The sequence below is a fragment of the Eurosta solidaginis genome, chromosome 1 (assembly GCF_040869045.1).
Source record: "Eurosta solidaginis isolate ZX-2024a chromosome 1, ASM4086904v1, whole genome shotgun sequence".
In the NCBI taxonomy this organism is placed as follows: Eukaryota; Metazoa; Arthropoda; class Insecta; order Diptera; family Tephritidae; genus Eurosta; species Eurosta solidaginis.
Window position 1 is genome coordinate 147,382,921 of NC_090319.1, and position 21,126 is coordinate 147,404,046.

The window sequence follows — 21,126 nt, forward strand, 5'->3', positions numbered from 1 at the left end:
TCCTGCCTTGGGTGGTGCCACTTTCCTAGATGTTCTGGTCTCCGCGACGGCAACCCCCCGACGGGTTTCATCGCGCCATGTTGCCAGGTCGCAAACCCAAATCATCCGGGTACCCCAATGCTTGCCCAATGGCGCCCAGTCCCAAGGCCACAACAGCAATTGCGTCCTGGCCTTCCACAACCTAGGCGTAGTCACCCCTCACTTACCCCTAGAGTGGCGGCGTCACCCCTCATGCACTTCAGAATTCTGCAGTTCAACTGTAATGGACTAACTGGGAAGATTACGGAGATAGTCGATTTCATGAAGCGGCACAACATCCGCATTGCTGCGACTCAAGAGACTAAACTCACAGCAAGATCTGCACTGCAGACCTGCTCTGGTTATAATGTCCACAGGAAAGACCGCGAGAGCGGAAATGGAGGCGGCCTCGCGTTTATTATACACCACTCTGTGCAATATCATATATTTGATCCTGGCATCGACCGCAGTGACAATGTCTTAGAACGTCAAGGCCTATCTGTCCGGTCAGGCGATGCAAATCTAGAAATCATCAACATCTACATCCCTCCAGTCACCTGTTGCCCCAGTGGATACCGCCCTAATATCGAGGCCTTACTCACTGGCAACAATCGCATTATCTTAGGCGATTTCAATGCCCATCACGACCTATGGCATTCAAACTTGCGGGCGGACAGTAGGGGTGAGATGTTGGCGGATCAAATAGACGAAACGACGTTCTGCACAATAAACGGAGACGCCCCCACACGTATGGTAGGAAGCTGTCATAGCTCGCCAGATATCTCAATCGTGAGCGCAGAACTCGTAAACTGCGTCAACTGGCAGCCGATGGTAACATTGGCATCCGACCACCTGCCCATACTTATTTCGTTCGAGCGCACCGCCGACTTCATCGTCACCGAAAAACGCACTTTCATAAACTTCAAAAAAGGAAAGTGGGAAGAATATAAATCTGCAACAGACAGCAGCTTTGCTGCCCTCCCTATCCCGACTGATGCCCGCCAAGGGGAGCGTGCCTTCCGTAAGGTCATTGAATCCGCCTCGGCACATTTCATTCCCGCCGGGAGAATTCCCGAAATCCGGCCCCACTTCCCGGCGGAGGCCTCGAGCTTAGCGAGGGAACGCGACCTTATAAGACAGCTTGATCCAGGCGACCCCCAAATAAGGGATATAAACCAACGCATCAGATTGCTTGTGGACGAACACAAGCGGGCGAAATGGGAAGAGCACCTAAGAGGTTGTAACCTCTCTACCGGTGTAGGTAAACTTTGGTCCACCGTAAAGTCCCTATCGAATCCGACTAAGCACAAAGACAATTTTTCCATCGCCTTTGGCGATAAGGTGCTGTCGGATGCGAAAAAATGCGCGAGCGCTTTCTGCCGACAATATATAATGCATCCTACGGTCGACAAAGATAGACGGAGAGCCAATAGACACGCACATAAACACAAACTCAGCGCGTCACCAATTACCATCACCGCTAGAGAGGTTGAGGACGCCATTGGTCGCGCTAAACCATCCAAAGCAGTGGGCCCAGACGGCATAGCCATGCCGATGCTTATAAACCTAGGGAAAGAGGGTTTCAAATATTTAGCGCATGTCTTCAACCTGTCTCTTTCCACCTTTGTCATACCCGAGAAATGGAAAATGGCCAAGGTGGTCCCGCTACTAAAGCCTGGGAAACCAGCTAACGTAGGTGAGTCATATCGTCCGATATCTCTCCTATCGCCAGTGGCAAAGACGCTTGAAGCCATTTTGCTCCCTTATTTCCAAGCACATTTGCAACTAGCCCATCATCAGCATGGCTTCAGAAAACTCCATAGCACTACCTCCGCGCTAAATGTCATTAGCACCCAGATAAATTGCGGTTTGAATCAATATCCCCACCATAGAACAGTACTCGTAGCGTTAGACCTATCAAAAGCTTTTGATACGGTCAACCATGGCTCGTTACTGCAAGACCTGGAAGGGTCCACCCTTCCCCTATGTCTTAAAAGGTGGACCGCAAATTATCTGGGTGGTCGGCAGGCATCGGTGCAATTCAGAAACGAAACATCTAAACAAAGGAGAATTAAACAAGGGGTGCCACAGGGTGGTGTCCTATCCCCGCTTTTGTTTAATTTCTACATATCTAAGCTACCTTCACCACCGGAAGGAGTCACAATCGTTTCCTACGCCGATGACTGCACAATAATGGCCACAGGCCCAGGCCCAAAGATCGATGAGCTATGCAATAAAATAAACTGCTATCTCCCTGATCTCTCCAGTTTTTTCACCTCGCGAAACCTGGCATTGTCATCGACTAAATCTTCCGCGACCTTATTTATAACATGGACGCCCCAAATGTCGACCATATTGAACATCCACGTCGATGGCACTACGCTACCGACTGTCCTACACCCCAAAATCCTGGGTGTGACGTTTGATCAGGATCTACATTTTGGTGCGCACGCAACCGCAATTGTTCCAAGAATTCAGAGCCGTAATAAAATCCTCAAATCCCTTGCTGGCAGTACCTGGGGAAAAGATAAAGAAACGCTCTTGACCACATACAAAGCAATTAGCCAGCCGATTACGTGCTACGCGTCACCCATATGGTCGCCAAGCCTAAAAACCACCCACTGGAAGAAACTACAGGCCTGCCAAAATACTGCTCTCAGAATCGCCACGGGCTGTCTTCTTATGTCCCCAGAACACCATCTGCATAATGAGGCGAGAATACTCCCCATCAGGGAGAGAAATGAGATGCTGACCAAACAGTTTCTGTTGAATACCCAGAAACCTGGGCATCCCAGCAGACATCTGATTGACGAACCAGCACCGCCTAGGGGCCTAAGGAGTCATCTCCGTAAGCATTTTGAGGAAATACAGCACCTGAGAACCCAGCCGTATGAAGCGGAAAAACACAAGCAGGTCCTTGGTGAACTCCATAGACAGGCGTCGGACCTTTATGTCGGGAATTGCCCGGTGAATCCAGTACTTGAAGAAAAATATCCAGAACTCGCAGAAGAGGAACGCATACTCCCCAGGGAAACGCGTGTCACTTTTGCTCAACTTCGTTCTGGATACTGTAACAGGTTAAACTCTTACCTATCCAGAATCAACCCCGACATACAAAATGTATGCCCTGCTTGCAATGTGTCCCCACATGACACCAACCATCTCTTTAATTGTAATGTGGAACCAACGCCTCTAACACCCCTTTCCTTATGGTCCACCCCTGTTGAAACGGCAAGTTTCCTTGGACTCCCGTTAGAGGATATTGATGACAATTTGTGATCGGTCGCGGCTATTGGGTGGGGCGAGCATTGCTACAACAACAACATGAGAAAACTGACGTTATATAAAATTAAATGCAACAGCGACGGGTCCCACGTATGCAATAAGGTATATGTGGGGACAACTGAATTCATACTAAAGACAAGGATTTCCGCTCACAAATCAAACATAAAAAATAGGGACCATACTAATGATAACAAAACGGCCCTCACTCAGCATTGCAAAACAACTGGACACTCTCCGGATTTCGATGAGGTACAAATTCTACAACAAGAAAAACATTATAGTGTTACGAATATTAACAAAACTAAGGGGTGCTGCTATCTCTAAGCCGATGCTAAGCAGTGACGTGATTCACATCAATAATTCAATCATTATGTCTACACATATGTACATACACGCAGCGGAGACGAGATGCCCAAACACATGCAGATATCTTACTGAGATGCTCCTAAATGTAGGCAATTATAATTGTGGAAGTATCGCCCACACATACAAGCGCATGGGGTGTGAGAGAAGCTATACAAATTATACAATTGTAGTTACACTGAGAAGTTTGAGAGCTCATGGTCAATGCTAGTAGATTCTAGAAGATGCGAACGAGGAAACCAAAGAGAATAAAAGGCGACAATTGTAGAGGCGCTGGAATTCAGTTTGATTTGAGTTGTCAAGCAGTTACGACTAAGACGATATCTAGCGAGCAATAGCAGTATTATTTTGAAAGTCAGTTTCCTTTAAGCTATCAGTTTGGTTATTAAGCTATTCGTTGCACAGTTTGAGTGTTATTGTGAAGTATTTTAATAAAGGCCATTTTCCATTATTCAATATTGGAGTTATTTATTCAACAGTTTAGCGATACGAACCTAGCAAAAGGGCAAATAAGAGGATTTGCAGAAAATTCGTTACAATACGAAACGCTATATTTTGGAGATGCTTCACATAATCAGCACACCCAACGATAAAATAATGAATTCTAAGTCAGACACAGACCAATCCGCTCACGCATACAGACAATTGATAAAGAGAAATTGCAAAAATTAATGCTGAGAGTGTTATACAAGAACATTTACCTGGTGGGAATTTAATACTTACATATGCTATGGGTGTCGCTCACAGTTTAACTTTTTATGCTATATTGTTGTTAGTTAAGAATTTTGTTTATAATTACGATTATTTATTTGTTTACTTTTTATTTTTATTTTCGTTTTTGTCACATCAAATTTTAAATTAGTCGATCTGGTACATCCAACGATGTAAGTCAAATGTACATTGTACTTTTGTGTCTTTTATTATAATACTTGTACTTTGTATTTATAGTCCTGAAGATGACTTCTAATTGAAGTCGAAATATCGATAAATAAAAAAACGACAATATATAACATATACAAATAAAAAGTTTTCTTTGTGTGTTATTTAATATTGTATGGCCTCGAGCTCGACAATTTACAAACATTTTTACAAACTATAGGCCAAAAAAACCAATAAAAAAAATAATTTTGTAGATTGGTGATATATTTAGTATATATCTCATTCAACCGATTGTTCAGATAAGAAACTTTTCGTAATTTCTGCCCCATTTTAACAGCTAGAACCTTCAACTTTCACCAAATGCTTCTGTATACAGCATGTATTGTTGTCTTAAAAAATCAGAGAGATCGGTGGTGCATATAAATTCTAATTTCTGGCCCCTTTTTTACGGCTTGAAGCTTCAAATTCCGTCAAATACTTACGCATTCGTCATATATTTTTGAAATAAGTGATTCCTGGTCAAAGTTTTTACACGCAGACCACAAAAATCGTGAAACTTTGCATCCTCACACAAAGTACCTACCCATTTTTTATTTCGTATTTATCTTAAAAATCACTTAGTTATGTACAATATAGTGGGTCGATTTGTATGGACTAAAGTTAACCGATATCGCGCCGTCGGTTTTCGATAGGATTTGGGCTGAGGAAAAAAAGTTCCTCTACGCATACACAACAAAATTATTTTCGAGCCTGCGAAATTTCATTTTTTTGACTTTTTTTCGACTTTGATTTTTAAGGTTTTTTTCATGACCTGTTAAAAAATTTTCATATGTATACCTTTTCCTCCCCAAAATTGTCCACTAAAATGTTGGCGATAACAGTTTTTTTGTACAACTTTTCACTATATATTTCTCATCTTATACAGCCGATTATTTGGATATTACGAATGGGATAAGATTATTCTTCAGCCACATTCATGAAAGGTATGAAGCCTTCTGAACAGCAGAAGACAGTCCTGTCCTTACTTGTTTTATAAAAAATTTACCACCATGGCAGAAAATAATTGTCAATGTGTTGGTTACATTTTGCTTTTGCCATCTCCTTTTGACAATCCCTATAACAGTGAAATGAAAAAAATAAAATCAACTGATGAGATGAGCCATGCCCAGTGGGAAAATGGTAACGGATTATTCCAGTATATCATTATATAATGCATTCAAAAGGTTAATTTTCAAATAAATAACAAAAGCATACATTATGAATTCCATTTTAAATAATTATAGATGCATTTATGGATTACATCTTTATCAAAATTCCAATGTTTTTAAAATATTACTAAGTTTATACATAATTTTTTCTTAATATGTCGTAATCTGAAACAAAATCTATTAAAATGCATTCAAATCTGCATTACAGAGTTAATGAGAATTTAATACATAAAACAGGATATCTTAGCAGTTATCGATATGCTACCATCTGTAATAATAAATACACATCTTCTTGCGCATTTCAATTTGTGTTTCATCAATTTGTGTTCGCAGCTCAAGTGCTCTTAATTTTATAACAAATTATTTGACACCAAATCTTTATTAAAGTGATTTAAACTATTCGGCAAATAAACATCAATAAAATTAAATAACGGTAGGTAAATTCGATGAGACGCCGGAGTGTAGTAATCAAATACCGATAGCACAAAAAATAGGAAATTGGGCTACAGTTTTCAATATTTGTATAGCAGCGGTTGATGGATTGCTAGAAATACTTCGTGATGAAAATATTAATGTACCAAAACCGTCTAAATCTTTGAGTGTTTCCAAAAGGCACATATTAAGAATGGTATCTCCTGGTTCGTATATATATACCGGTCTTTAAAACCAAATAAATAAAGCGGAGTACTTTTTACAAAACTGTACAAAATTGACAGCAACATAGCAGAAAACGTAAAATACCTAATTTGATTGTTCTCTACTAAATTAATTCTAATTACGCGAGTAACTAAACATATGTATCATTATTTACTTACAGAAATCAACGATTTACTCTATTTTACGAGAAAATTGATTGAACAAGGGTTTACCAAAGCAAATTATACCAAAACTGCTGATATTATTCAACTATATTTGAATAAAAGGAAAAAAGTAATTTAAAAATCTTGAAAATTTCAATTCCATTTTGTACGGTAAGTTTTTTTCAAATATGAATGCCATGTAATATAATACTAACAACATACGTATGTATATATAACACTTTTTATACTCAGTTGAGCAGAGCTCACAGAGTATATTAACTTTGATTGGATAATGGTTGGTTGTACAGGTATAAAGGAATTGAGATAGATATAGACTTCCATATATCAAAATAATCAGTATCGAAAAAAAATTCGATTGAGCCATGTCCGTCCGTCCGTCCGTCTGTCCGTTAACACGATAACTTGAGTAAATTTTGAGGTATCTTGATGAAATTTGGTACGTATGTTCCTTGGCACTCATCTCAGATAGCTATTTAAAACGAACGATATCGGACAATAACCACGCCCACTTTTTCGATATCGAAAATTTCGAAACATCGAAAAAGTGCGATAATTCCTTACCAAATACGGATAAAGCGATGAAACCTGGTAGGTGAGTTGAACTTATGACGCAGAATAGAAAACTAGTAAAACTTTGGACAATGGGCGTGGCACCGCCCACTTTTAAAAGAAGGTAATTTAGAAGTTTTGCAAGCTGTCATTTGGCAGTCGTTGAAGATATCACGATGAAATTTGGCAGGAAGGTTACACTTATTACTATATGCCTGTTTAATAAAAATTAGCAAAGTCGGAGAACGATCACACCCACTTTTAAATTTTTTTTTTTTTAATTCAAATTTTAAAAGAAAAGTTAATATCTTTACAGTATATAAGTAAATTATGTCAACATTCAACTCCAGTAATGATATGGTGCAACAAAATACAAAAATAAAAGAAAATTTCAAAATGGGTGTGGCTCCGCCCTTTTTCATTTAATTTGTCTAGGATACTTTTAATGCCATAAGTCGAACAAAAATTTACCAATCCTTGTGAAATTTGGTAGAGGCTTAGATTCTAGAACGATAACTGTTTTCTGTGAAAAAGGGCGAAATCGGTTGAAGCCACGCCCAGTTTTTATACACAGTCGACCGTCTGTCCTTCCGTTAACACGATAACTTGAGCAAAAATCGATATATCTTTACTAAACTCAGTTGACGTACTTATCTGAACTCACTTTGTATTGGTGTAAAAAATGAGCGAAATCCGACTATGACCACGCCCACTTTTTCGATATCGAAAATTACGAAAAATGAAAAAAATGCCATAATTATATACCAAATACGAAAAAAGGGATGAAACATGGTAATTGTATTGCTCTATTGACGCAAAATATAACTTTAGAAAAAAACTTGGTAAAATGTGTGTGACACCTACCATATTAAGTAGAAGAAAATGAAAAAGTTTTGCAGGGCGAAATCAAAAGCCCTTGGAATCTTGGAAGGAATACTGTTCGTGGTATTACATATATAAATAAATTAGCGGTACCCAACAAATGATGTTCTGGATCACCCTGGTCCACATTTTGGTCGATATCTCGAAAACGCCTTCACATATACAACTAAGGGCCACCCCCTTTTAAAACCCTCATTAATACCTTTAATTTGATACGTTTATGGCGATATCTCGAAAAGGCGTCCACATATAGAACTAAGGTCCACTCCTTTTTAAAATACTCATTAACACCTTTCATTTCATACCCATATCGTACAAACAAATTCTAGAGTCGCCCCTGGTCCACCTTTATGGCGATATTTCGAAAAGGCGTCCACCTTAAGAACTAAGGCCCACGCCCTTTTAAAATACTCATTAACACCTATCATTTGATACCCATATCGTACAAACAAATTCTAAAGTCACCCCTGGTCCACGTTTATGGTGATATCTCGAAAAGGCGTCCACATATAGAACTAAGGTCCACTCCTTTTTAAAATACTCATTAACACCTTTCATTTGATACCCATATCGTACAAACAAATTCTAGAGTCACCCCTGGTCCACCTTTATGGCGATATTTCGAAAAGGCGTCCACCTATAGAGCTGAGGCTAACGCCCTTTTAAAAAACTAATTAACACCTTTCTTTTGATACCCATATCGTACAAACAAATTCTAGAGTCACCCCTGGTCCACCTTTATGGCGATATCTCGAAAAGGCGTCCACCTATAGAACTAAGGCCCACGCCCTTTTAAAATATTTATTAAAACCTTTCATTTGATATGCAATTCGTACAAACGCATTCTAGAGTCAACCCTGGTCCACTTTTATAACGATATTCCGAAAAGGTGTCCACCTATAGAACTAAGGCCCACTCCCTTTCAAAATACTCATTAACACCTTTCATTTTATACCCATATAGTACAAACAAATCCTAGAGTCACCCCTGGTCCACCTTTATGGCGATATTTCGAAAAGGCGTCCACCAATAGAACTAAGGACCACGCCCTTTTAAAATACTCATTAACACCTTTCATTTGATACCCATATTGTACAAACAAATTCTAGAATCACCCCTGGTCCACCTTTATGGCGATATCTCGAAAAGGCGTCCACATATAGAACTAAGGCCCACGCCCTCTTAAAATACTCATTAACACCATTCATTTGATACTCATATCGTATATTTTCGAGATATCGCCATAAAGGTAGACCAGGGGTGACTCTAGAATTTGTTTGTACGATATGGGTATCAAATGAAAGGTGTTAATGTGTATTTTAAAAGGGAGTGGGCCTTAGTTCTATAGGCGGACGGCTTTTCGAGATATCGCCATAAAGGTGGACCAGGGGTGACTCTAGAATTTGTTTGTACGATACGGGTATCAAATGAAAGGTGTTAATGAGTATTTTAAAAGGGAGTTGGCCTTAGTTCTATAGGTGGACGCCTTCTCGAGATAACGCCATAAAGGTGGACCAGGGGTCACACTAGAATTTGTTTGTATGATATGGGTATCAAATGAAAGGTGCTAATGAATATTTTAAAAGGGAGTGGGCCTTAGTTCTATAGGCGGACGCATTTTCGTGATATCGATATAAAGTTGGACCAGGGGTGACTCTAGAATTTGTTTGCCCGACATGGGTATCAAACGAAAGGTGTTAATGAGTATTTTAAAAGGGAGTGGGCCTTAGCTCTATAGGTGGATGCCTTTTCGGGATATCGTTATAAAGGTGGACCAGGGGTGACTCTAGAATGCGTTTGTACAATATGGGTGTCAAACGAAAGGTGTTAATGAGTGTTTTAAAAGGGACCGGGCCTTAGTTCTATGGGTGGACGTGTTTTCGAGATATTGCCATAAAGGTGGACCAGGGGTGACTCTAGAATTTGTTTGTACGATATGGGTATCAAATGAAAGGTATTAATGGATATTTTAAAAGGGAGTGGACCTTAGTTCTATGGGTGGACGCCTTTTCGAGATATCGCCATAAAGGTGGACCAGAGGTGACTCTAGAATTTGTTCGTACGATATGGGTATCAAATGAAAGGTGTTAATGAGTATTTTAAAAGGGAGTGGGCCTTAGTTTTATAGGTGGACGCCTTTTCGAGATATCGCCATAAAGGTGGAACAGGGATAACTCTAGAATGCGTTTATACAATATGGGTATCAAAGAAAGGTGTTATTGCGTATTTTAGAAGGGAGTGGTCGCCTTTTCGAGATATCGACATAAAAGTAGACCAGGGGTGACTCTAGAATGCGTTTGTACAATGCGAGTATCAAATGAAGGGGGTGGGCCTGAGTTCTATAGGTGAACGCCTTTTCGAGATATCGCCATAAAGGAGGACCAGGGGTGACTCTATATCATGTTTGTACTTTATGGGTATCAAATGAAAGGTGTTAATGAGTATTTTAAAAGGGAGTGGGCCTTAGTTCTATAGGTGAACGCCTTTTCGAGATATCGCCATAAAGGAGGACCAGGGGTGACTCTATAACATTTTTGTACTTTATGGGTATCAAATGAAAGGTGTTAATGAGTATTTTAAAAGGGAGTGGGCCTTAGTTCTATGGGTGGACGCCTTTTCGAGATATCACCATAAAGGTGGACCAGCGTTGACTCTAGAATTTGTTTGTACGATATGGGTATCAAAAGAAAGGTGTTAATGGGTATTTTAAAAGGGAGTGGGCCTTAGTTCTATAGGTGGACGCCTTTTCGATATATCGCCATAAAGGTGGACCAGTGGTGACTCTATAATGTGTTTGTACAATATGGGTGTCAAATTAAAGGTATTAATAAGAATTTTAAAAGGGAGTTGTGGTAGTTGTATATGTGAAGGCGTTTTCGAGATTTCGACCAAAATGTGGACCAGGGCGACCCAGAACATCATTTGTCGGGTACCGCTAATTTATTTATATATGTAATACCACGAACAGTATTCCTGCCATGATTCCAAGGGCTTTCGATTTCGCCCTGCAAAACTTTTCATTTTCTTCTACTTAATATGGTAGGTGTCACACCCATTTTACAAAGTTTTTTTCTAAAGGCGGAGGTTTGTTAAGCGTTAAGATCTAAAACTGCTCAAATACAGAATAAAAATCATTAGCTGAGTATTATAAATAACAGTGAGAAATATGCATTTTTAAGTAAGTGAACTTATTAATACGTAAATTTTTATTTTTATTTGTTTTTGTTACGAGTTTAGATAGGATAGGACAGTTTTCTTTATTGTAAAAAGTGAATCCGTTATATCAAATGAAAGAGAATGAGTGTTAAAATCATGACACAAAGGTTCATTTAATTCGCAATTAGTTCTACACTACTCGTTTAAGAGAATTGGGCTAGAAATCAATCCATATCACAGTCGCCCGAAGTGTGTCCCTCATATTGCTGGGGGGCAGCCACTTTAGCTTAACCTAATCTAACCTAGTGCAGGAGCAGTTATTGTCATATTGAATGTTTATGTATGTTTGTATGTTCTGATCACTTTGTGGGGTTAACTGAGGCAGGTACACATCAGTAATTTTAGTCGTTTGACCTATTTTGTGTGTGTTTTTTTATTGTTATGTGTTTATTTGTTGATGCCTGTTTGTCTGTTGTCCATGTGGGATTACTTTGTTTTTTTATAAGCAAGTAATAAAAGTTCAAATGTTGTATCAGGAATAGTGTTTGCCTGTTCGTTTATTATTCCACCGTCAAGTGTCTTTTGTTTGTAGATTTCCTGTTTTCGAGTACGTTAAGACGTCAAAATTTTGCTTGAATTTGAAGGACCTTGACTGTTTTATGATGTTTGCTGGGGAGCATATCTTTCGACCATGTTATTCGCAAAGTTGGACTCCGTGTTTTTTGTTGTAATCTGTAATGTGTTCTCTGAACCTCGCTCTTACTTGTCATCATGTTTGTCCTATGTAACTGTGTTGGAACTCGCAGGTAAGTTTGTATACGCCGTGGCTGCTAAACGTTTCCTTGGAGTTAGTTGAGTTTAGATACCTAAACAAGTAAGGAAAGCTAAGTTCGGGTGTAACCGAACAATACATACTCAGCTGAGAGTTGCAGATGTTGGAGATTTCTGATGAAGTTTACCGCGTTTACATCATGAATAGTGCATGGAAATTTATACAAATGATTTTTCATAAAAAAATTGACAGTTCGTTTACGCACCAGATAAATTTATAAGTTTATACACTTTATAAGTCATTTATAAGGTTAAATGAGTCCCCCTAATATGTTGTAACATGCTATAGAATTTTATTATCTGTCTCCAATAAAAAAATCTGATTGCATGAAATAATAATAAATAAATACAGATATTAAAAAAGTTAACTGCGATTGGCTTTTTTAAACTAAAATTTCATTTTCCATTTAAGTTTAATAGGGAAGTCCAGATTTTTTCTTTAGTAAGATCTCTCCTGTTGTACAAAAAACACCAGAAAAATTCTAATTAATGCCGATCTCCAACTGCATTATTTAAATAAATTTGGTTAATAGCAAAAAATCTCATTATGCAAAAATATTAATTATAAAAGTGGGCGAAAACCTTCCTATGTATGTATCAAATTTCAAACAAATCGCTCAATAAAAATTTTTTATAAAATAGGTCGGTCCATGGTTCACTTTCTTTAATATTAACTTAGGCGAAAAGCAACCTATGTACCAAATTTCGAACAAATCGCTCAATAAATGTAACCCTTCTTTTAATCCGGTGGCAGCTATATACGTTCGTTTTAAATAGTGACATTCAGAAAATGCATCCTCAAATTATTGTCAAACCGGAACACGATTATTTTTAGGGATGCCCCACAAGTTAACATACAGGACTGTCAATTAATAAAATAATTTTAAAAAAATGTTTAAGTTAAACGGTTTTATTGAAAACAATACTTACATTAAGTAATAACAATACTAAAAGCTAGAAAATAATTAGGTAGGTCCTAGCTGCGACTAGTACCATACTACCCATCAATTTAGGGCGTTGATCATACAATTAAATAAAAGCGTTGGACGCGTCAAATTTCTATTGATAGTCATAAGTAAGACCTACTTAACCTTAATAACCGCCTCCCATTTTTAGAAATTGCTCGCGCCCAACGCTTTTATTAATTGTGTGATCAACACTCTAGATTGATGAGGAGTGTGATGACTAGTACCTAGGACTTACCTAATTATTTTCTAGCTTTTAGTATTTTTATTCATTTAAGTATTGTTTTCAATAAAGCCGTCAAACTTAAACATTTTTTTTTATTATTTTATTTTCAAGTTTTTAGTCTTTATTAAATTGCCTATTATTCCTCATTCTATTTAGTTCATTTAGTGACTTATTATTACAAGGACTCTTTCCTGACAATTTGATACAGCTAAGTCATCAATACATAATCCTTCCAAAGGCTTTACTCGACTCGGCGCCACGTATGCTTGTCCCTCCCCGAACTCCAAAGTATTTTGATGTCACTTCTAGCGGACTGTAGATATGTAATATTTGTTCCAAATATGAGCCAAATCGGACCACAAATACGAGTATTTTTAATATATTGACCCTTGCGCCACCTGGTGGCGATTTTTTTAAATCTTATTATTGCATTGTCATCGGGTTCAAGCTTGTAGCTTATCGGGAAGTTACTTAAATTTAAATAACAAAATTCGTTCACAACGGCCGCTCTGTCAAGTCAAGCTTATTAAAACCGTTTAAAAACAAAAACATTCGGGATGAACTGCATGCCATACTTGGCAATATCCTCACAGCTCTGCAAGCGCTTACCGAAGCGCTAAGCAGCGCAGGCTTTTCGTTACGGAAATGGTCCTGAAACTCGAAGAATATTTTGAAAAATCTTCCACAAGGTCACCTAGTAGGCAAAAATTTTTTGGAATTAAATGAAACAAGCGCTACAAAAGCATTTCGAATTCAATCAGTTCTTCTTAAAATTTCAGATTCCATCGTTGAAGGACACTTATAAAAAACGAGATGTATTGCCTCCTTTAGCTAAGCTTTCTGACCCAGCAAGTTGGCTAGCACCAATCGCTGCCTTAGCAAGATCATATAAGGTGACTAAAGGTTAAGTTTGAATTTTTGTATGCTTTTCTACGAAAGCAATTCACTTAGAAGCAGTTGGTGATCTTTCAACAGAAACTTTTCTAGGCGCGTTTTCAAAGTTCACCGCTAAAAGAAGCTGTAGGTGCATTCATAGTTCTTAAGAAATACTTCCAGAAACTCATCACGGTGACTCGAGTCGGTTGGCACACATATAGCCAATAGTCTATAAGGATCAAATAGCTATATTTTTTTTAGGGGGACCGCCCCCTATGAACAGTTATAATTTAATTATTGTATTTTTCGTCTTTGTGACGGAATCACGCCAGAACAGCTGCACGGCTTTTGATGAAATTTGGTACAGACAATAGTCTACTGGCGAAATTTTTTTGAACATGGAAAGGGGGAGGGGGCCGCACGACCCCTTCGAATAATTACTTTTTAACAATTTTTACACATTATAACTTTACGTATACTGACCTTCACAAATATTACAAACTCAATGCGTCAAATAAGTCAAGGACTTACAAAGTGAGCAGTGACATCCTCCATCCTCCCCCTTCTCACCCCTTAGGTGTAAAATCTATAAATTGTTATAACTCAATATAAATTTTCTCCTAAATCAATGGTTTTTGGTATCTGGCACATACAGATCGAGATCTAAACAATCAGTGGTCCTCTCCTCCTCCCGCCATCCGCCCTCCTTCATTTGCTTTTATTACAACGCTCTTATTAGCTTTACCTTTCTTTGTAACTCTTCATTCGCTCCAACGCGCGTGCTGCCTTATTAACATGATTTTATAATTAGCTTCACCTTAGTTATAATCGGAAGGGTCTCGATATGACCCTAACTGGGTCATTTCGGAATGGTTTTCGGGATCCGTCCGGGATCACATCGGGGTTATTTTGGGATATTTTCGGGACTATTCCGGGATCATTTAGGAACTATTTCGCGATCATTTGGGGACCCTTACGGCATCATTTTTAGATGGTTTTGGGGATCCGTCCGGGATCGCGTAGGGGTCATTTATTGACTTTTTCGTGCCTAATACTGGATCATTTGGGGACCTTTCGGCATCATTTCTGGTTGGTTGTCGGGATCAGTGCCGGATCCCGTAAGGGTTATTTCGGGACTATTTCGAGGGGGAAATTTTCGTGACTTTTTCTGTATTATTTTTGGATCATTTTGGGACCCTTTCGGCATCATTTCTTGATGGTTTACCGGATCCACCAGGGTCATTTCGGGATCATTTAGGTTACCTACCGGCATCATTTCTAGATGTTTTTCGTGATCCGTCCGAGATCCCGTCGGGGTCATTTCGGAACTTTTTCGGGATCATTTGGGGTACCTTCCTGCATCATTTCTAGATGGTTTTCGGGATCCCGTCAGGGTCATTTCGGGACTTTTTCTCGACTAATACGGGATCATTTGGGGACCCTTTAGGAGAAATTTCGTGACTTTTTCTGTATTATTTTGTCTGTATTATTTTGGGATCATTTGGGGACCTTTCCGGCATCAATTCTGGATGGTTTTCTGGGATCCGTCCGGGATCCCGACGTGGTTATTTCGGGATCATTTGGGGTACCAACTAGATAGACAGTCAAGGTCCTTCAAATGCAAGCAAAAGGCCGGCGTGAGGACGTACTCAAAAACATGGAAATCAACAAACAAAAAACATGCGACGGTAGACAAGCCCTATTTCTGACACTATATTTGAAGCTTTAAAACTTATTTACAAAAAACAAAGTAATAACCCAGGTACAACAGACAAACACGCATCGACAAATAAACAAAAAACAACAAACCAACAAAACACATAAAAAGCACACAAGTTGATCAGAGGAAAGCCACCCACACCCGTGTCTGAAGGAACACATAACACACACACATGTATACATACAAAAACTGTCAATTTGACAAGATCTGCTCATGAACTAGCGAACCATAAATATAAGGCAAACAACAACAATTCATCAGAACGAAGCGCAGCGCCGAAACCGGGTTGTCTCCAAACCAAATTGGACAAGGGATGACGGAAAATTGTACCAATATACATCAACTGCTTTAGTTTGTGTATGTTTTAAAAGCTTTAAATGATATACGGTCTGTAAAGTTCAAATACCAGATGGGCGGCGATATATCTATAAGAAGTTTTGAAAACACATTGGTGCTAATATTTTTTATTTCAACTTACCAAAGCGGACGAAATAATGAAGCCTTGTCAATATTTTCGGGATCAGTGATCAGTGGTAAGAAAGCTGCACCAACATTGTGTCCTGATTGTACAAACTTTACTGCAGACCAAACAGCAATATTATGAAAAGGAGTAATATTTTCGTAATTTTTTTCCTTGCCACAGTTGGAGTTGATTTTCACTCTTAATCCAGTTGTACAAATTTCCAAGAACCCAGAACGCTATTTTCAAATATAAATAATACATATTTTTTTAACTTGAAATAAGAAATTTTACTTATTGCTGTATAATTTTACGACTTATGGTATAAAGCTCGAAATTCACTATTTTAGAATTTGAAAAATTTGTACGAAAAATAGCTATTTATCTACTCTGCCAGAATCAGGAGGAGAAGCACGCTACCTGGGGCTTATTTTTTCATGAAATTAACAGGGACCCTTTTTTCACGACACTTTTTCACTTTGTCAGAGACAATTAAAAACTTTTTGATATACTTTTTTCACCAGAAAATAAACTAATGTTTTCCTACGTGTGTCACATTTCATTTAAAAAAATTACTGCTCTAGATAAAGTTGAGATCAAACACGCAGCCGGTCTTAGGTATTGTAACGAAGCTTTTTCGTGCCCCGTTGCTTCTTTGATATTTGCTGGGGTATACTCGCCGTGCCCAGGGTTCGTTTACAATAAATTTGTATTAAAGGGGCACCTTGCAAATCGATTTAATATAAAAACTTCACTCTCTTTATTGGTTCTAAATTCTATAATATAAAATAAAACGTGTTTGTATACTTCATTTTCAATTTTACTTGGATTATCTTGCGGTATCCCTGATTGCGGTGGCGGGCCTTAGCGGTCCGGCCGTATTCCGTTAGCTGGGTCCCGTTAGTATGTGGCGTCGGTGCCTTGACGCGTCTTATGACGGCGTCTCTCTCTGCTGCGGTGTTCTGTCGCGCCTTACGTCGGCGTCTACTTGTATTGCTGAGGCGATGCTCTGTCGCCGTGTTCCGTTAGACGGATCCCGTTAGTATGTGGCGTCGGTGCCTGACGCGCCTTACGTCGGCGTCTACTTGTATTACTCTGCTGCGCCTTGCGTCGGCGTCTATTTGTATTGCTGGTTGCTGGGTGATTCTCAGCCACGCCTTGCGTCGGCGTCTACTCGTATTTGCTGGGCGATACTCTGTCGCGCCCTACGTCGGCGTTTACTTGTATTGCTGAGGCGATGCTCTGTCGCCGTGTTCCGTTAGACGGATCCCGTTAGTATGTGGCGTCGGGCCTTGACGCGCCTTACGTCGGCGTTTACTTGTATTACTCTGCTGCGCCTTGCGTCGGCGTCTATTTGTAATTCTCTGTCGGTATACCTCTGCTACGCTCTGCCGTCACGATTGGCGCTGGCTTAGCCTGGCTGCGCTATGCGTCGCCGCGTTGACGTGGTCTCTGTCGGCGTACCTCTGCTGCCGCGGTTCGCGCTGGCTTACCCTGGTTACGTTGTGCGTCGGCGGACCTCTGCTGCGCTTTGCTGCCGCGCTCTGCGCTGGTTTACGTGCGTTGCCGCTCTGTTGCGGCCTCTGCCGGCGTACTTCTACTGACGGAGGTGAGCGGGTGTCACCTGTCGCGGTTGCGCGTTACTGTGGCGGGGCCTTTGGTCTTTGGGGGTGATGCGTAGAGAAGATCAGCAGCAATCACCGCTCCACGACTCGCTCCTATGAAGTGGATTCCTATTGCATAGAGAAGATCAACTGCAATAGGGATATACTTCGCTAGTAGCTCTGGTCACGACCACAGCTCCGTGCTGACTGACTTTGGTTACGTTGTGCGTCGGCGGACCTCTGCTGGCGTACTTCTACTGGCGGAGGTGAGCGGGCGTCACCTGTCGCGGTTGCGCGTTACTGTGGCGGGGCCTTTGGTCTCTGGGGGTGATGCGTAGAGAAGATCAACCGCAATCACCATTCCACGACTCGCTCCTATGAAGTGGATTCCTATTGCATAGAGAAGGTCAACTGCAATAGGGGTATACTTCGCTAGTAGCTCTGGTCACGACCACAGCTCCATGCTGACTGACTCTGTGCTGCTGTGTCGCTCCTTTTATGGCCGTTGTGTTTGGTGTTGCTAGCTCAAATGGTTGCGCTGCCATGGTCACCGTGTCGCTGTTGAATGTTGCGAGCCCTCGTGGTGTTGCTGAGATTTGTTGGTTGGCCGTGTTGCTGTTAAATGTTGCGACCGCTCGTTGTGTTGCTGAGACTTGTTGGTTGATCGTGTTGCTAGAGCCTTTTGTGGCCACTTGTTGTGTTAATATCGTGTCAAATATGTTGTGGGGTCGTTTTGTGTGGGCCAAATTAATGAGGATTTATTTGGTCCTCACATTCTTCTGGCTCGCCATTTCCTCGGTGAACGGCTGTCTGCACAGTCCGGGTACTCCTTCTCCGCTCCCTGTGTATCGCTATACCCTCTCCATGTTCTCGGCTACGTATACGCCACAGTCGTTGTTGTTGCATTGTTGAGGGACCTCGAGTACTAGCTCCTGGGCCTTAAACCCGTCATACCCGTACCGCTGTACATACTCCCACCGAAGGAAATCCACCCAAGCCTGTGTTGCGTGCGGATCTTTGGCCCTGTGCATCGAGTCCGCTATCCATACGTACCGCTCCTGCCAGCATTCCGTGTCAGTGATGTGGTGTGTGGCTGCTGCGTTCGCCAGGCCGAGTAGGTACCATTGTTTGGCGACGTTGTGGGGCGCTAGGATCACGCTCTTGCCAAACAGGTCGACGTTCCGGACCCAGCGGTGTATGCGTCGGTAATTTTCTTCCGTGTTCCTCTTCTGGCTGACTCGGTGTTCGTGGTGTTGGTGTAGGTGTCTGCAGTGTTTGGTGATGTAATGGTGCGTGCGACGTCAGCGTACGTGTTTGCGTGTGTAGTTGCACGCATGTTGTTGACGTCGCCGCCTGTGGTGTTCGGTGGTGTGATGATACGTGCGACGTCAGCGTACGTGTTTTCGCGCTTAGTTGCACGCGTGTTGCTGACGTCGGCGCCAGTAGCGCTTGGTGGTGTAACGTTGCGTGCGACGTCAGCGTACGTGTTTGTGCGTGTGGTTCCACGCGTGTTGCTGACGTCGGCGCCGGTATCTCCTTCCAGCAGTACTACCCTGGGGCGCTTTGCTTCCTCCTCCTCGTAATGCTGGCGCATACGCTTAACGCTGTTGTTTAGTTTGGCGTTATGGCTCTCCATCTTAGGTTGTTGGTTTTTGTTTTTTTTTTTTTTTTTTTTTTTTTTGGAAAAGAAATTCGTAGCAAAAGAACGTGTCGCCTCGGTCGTTTGCGATAGAATGACCGGTGCTTGCTTATCCTCCCATCCTTGATATTGATTAGATTATTTTCCCTGAATTTATTTTAATTTCCCGCGATGGTCTCTGCTGCATGATAGGGCTTTAGCTCCCCAATATTGACCGTTTTCTCCTTCCCGCCGTTGGTTTTTCGTACTTTGAGTATCACTGGTGATACATATCCTAGGATCTGGTAGGGTCCGTCATATTTGGGGGCCAACTTTGCCGCGAAATTTTCGCCGGCCTTGGAGAGATGGTGTTCCTTTGCGAGCACTAGTTCGCCGACTACGGGGGTCCATTTTCTCCGCCGTAAATTGTAGTGCCGTGCTTGATCTGCCGCCGCTCGTTCCATGTTCTGCCTCACTATTCTGAATGCCTTTTGCATTCTGTCAGATTTCTCTTCTGCCGTTGTGGTAGCTGTGCCCGTCCCCAGGTTGACCTCGTCAAACAATGCCCCTGGTAGTCGCGGTTCCCGTCCTTGTACGAAGAAGGCTGGACTGTATCCTGTGGACGCGGTCACACTGGTGTTGATGGCCAGCTCGATTTCTGGGAGGCGGTCGTCCCATCTGTTGTGCTGTGATCTGGTGAGTTGTGCTATGATTCTCTTGATTGTCCTGTTCGCCCGTTCCGTCGGGTTTTCTTGCGGGGTGTAGGGCGCCGTGAATTGTTGTCGTATCCCCATTTCCCTGAGGTAACGCTGCCACATTGTGCTGGTGAACTGGACGCCGTTGTCCGATATTAGTATCTTGGGAGCACCAAATCTTGCGAGGATGCGTTCTCTGAACGCACGGCGTAGGCCTTCTGCTGTCGCACGCCTCATGGGGACCAGCTCCACCCATTTGCTGAAGCGGTCGAAAAATACTAGTAGCATCGTGTTCCCGTGTGTGGATCGTGGGAGTGGTCCAACGAAATCGACGCATACCGTGGCGAATGGTTCTTGGGCCACTTGTGTGAGCATCTTTCCGGCCGGCTTTTGCTGTGTTTCCTTGTACTTCTGGCAAGACACGCACTGTCGTACGTATCGACTGATGTCCCGAAACCCGCCGGGCCAGTAGTACCGGTTGGCAATCCGCGCTACCGTCCGGCGGATGCCCATGTGTCCAGCGCTTGGTATATTGTGATTTTCTTCTAATACTCGTTGTCGCAGTGGTGTGGGTACACAAAGTTTCCAAGGTACCGCTTCCTCATCTTGTGATCGGCAGGGAATATGGCGGTACAGTTGTCCATCTTGTATCATGTAGTCAGAATATTTCTCGGGGTTAGTGCGCACTTCATTCACGCGCTTGTGCCACCACTTGCATGGTCACTCTGTTGTGGTTGCCAGTCGTAGGGTCTCCAGTGGCTGTCGTGATAGTGCATCCGCTACCAGGTTCAGCTTTCCTTTCCTGTACTCTATGTCGAAGGTGTGCTGCTGAAGTTCCAAGGCCCATCGTGCTATACGGCAGGAGGGGCTTTCGATGGAGTTTAGCCACTTTAGAGATATATGGTCCGTGATTTCCCTGAATCGGTACCCTTCCAAGTATGGCCTCATCTTGCGTATTCCCCAGACGATC

General features: G+C 41.5%; 1 protein-coding gene across 8 annotated transcripts in view; it reads right to left on the reverse strand.

Annotated features, from left to right (window-relative positions):
• Positions 1-21,126, reverse strand: part of LOC137236868 (uncharacterized) — a 1,561,671-nt gene that overhangs the window by 858,075 nt on the left and 682,470 nt on the right. For all 8 annotated transcript variants that reach the window (XM_067759926.1, XM_067759924.1, XM_067759919.1 and 5 more), the window contains one exon: positions 16,258-16,478. In XM_067759926.1, coding sequence (XP_067616027.1) covers positions 16,258-16,478 — 221 coding nt within the window. The remainder of the gene's footprint in view (positions 1-16,257; positions 16,479-21,126) is intronic.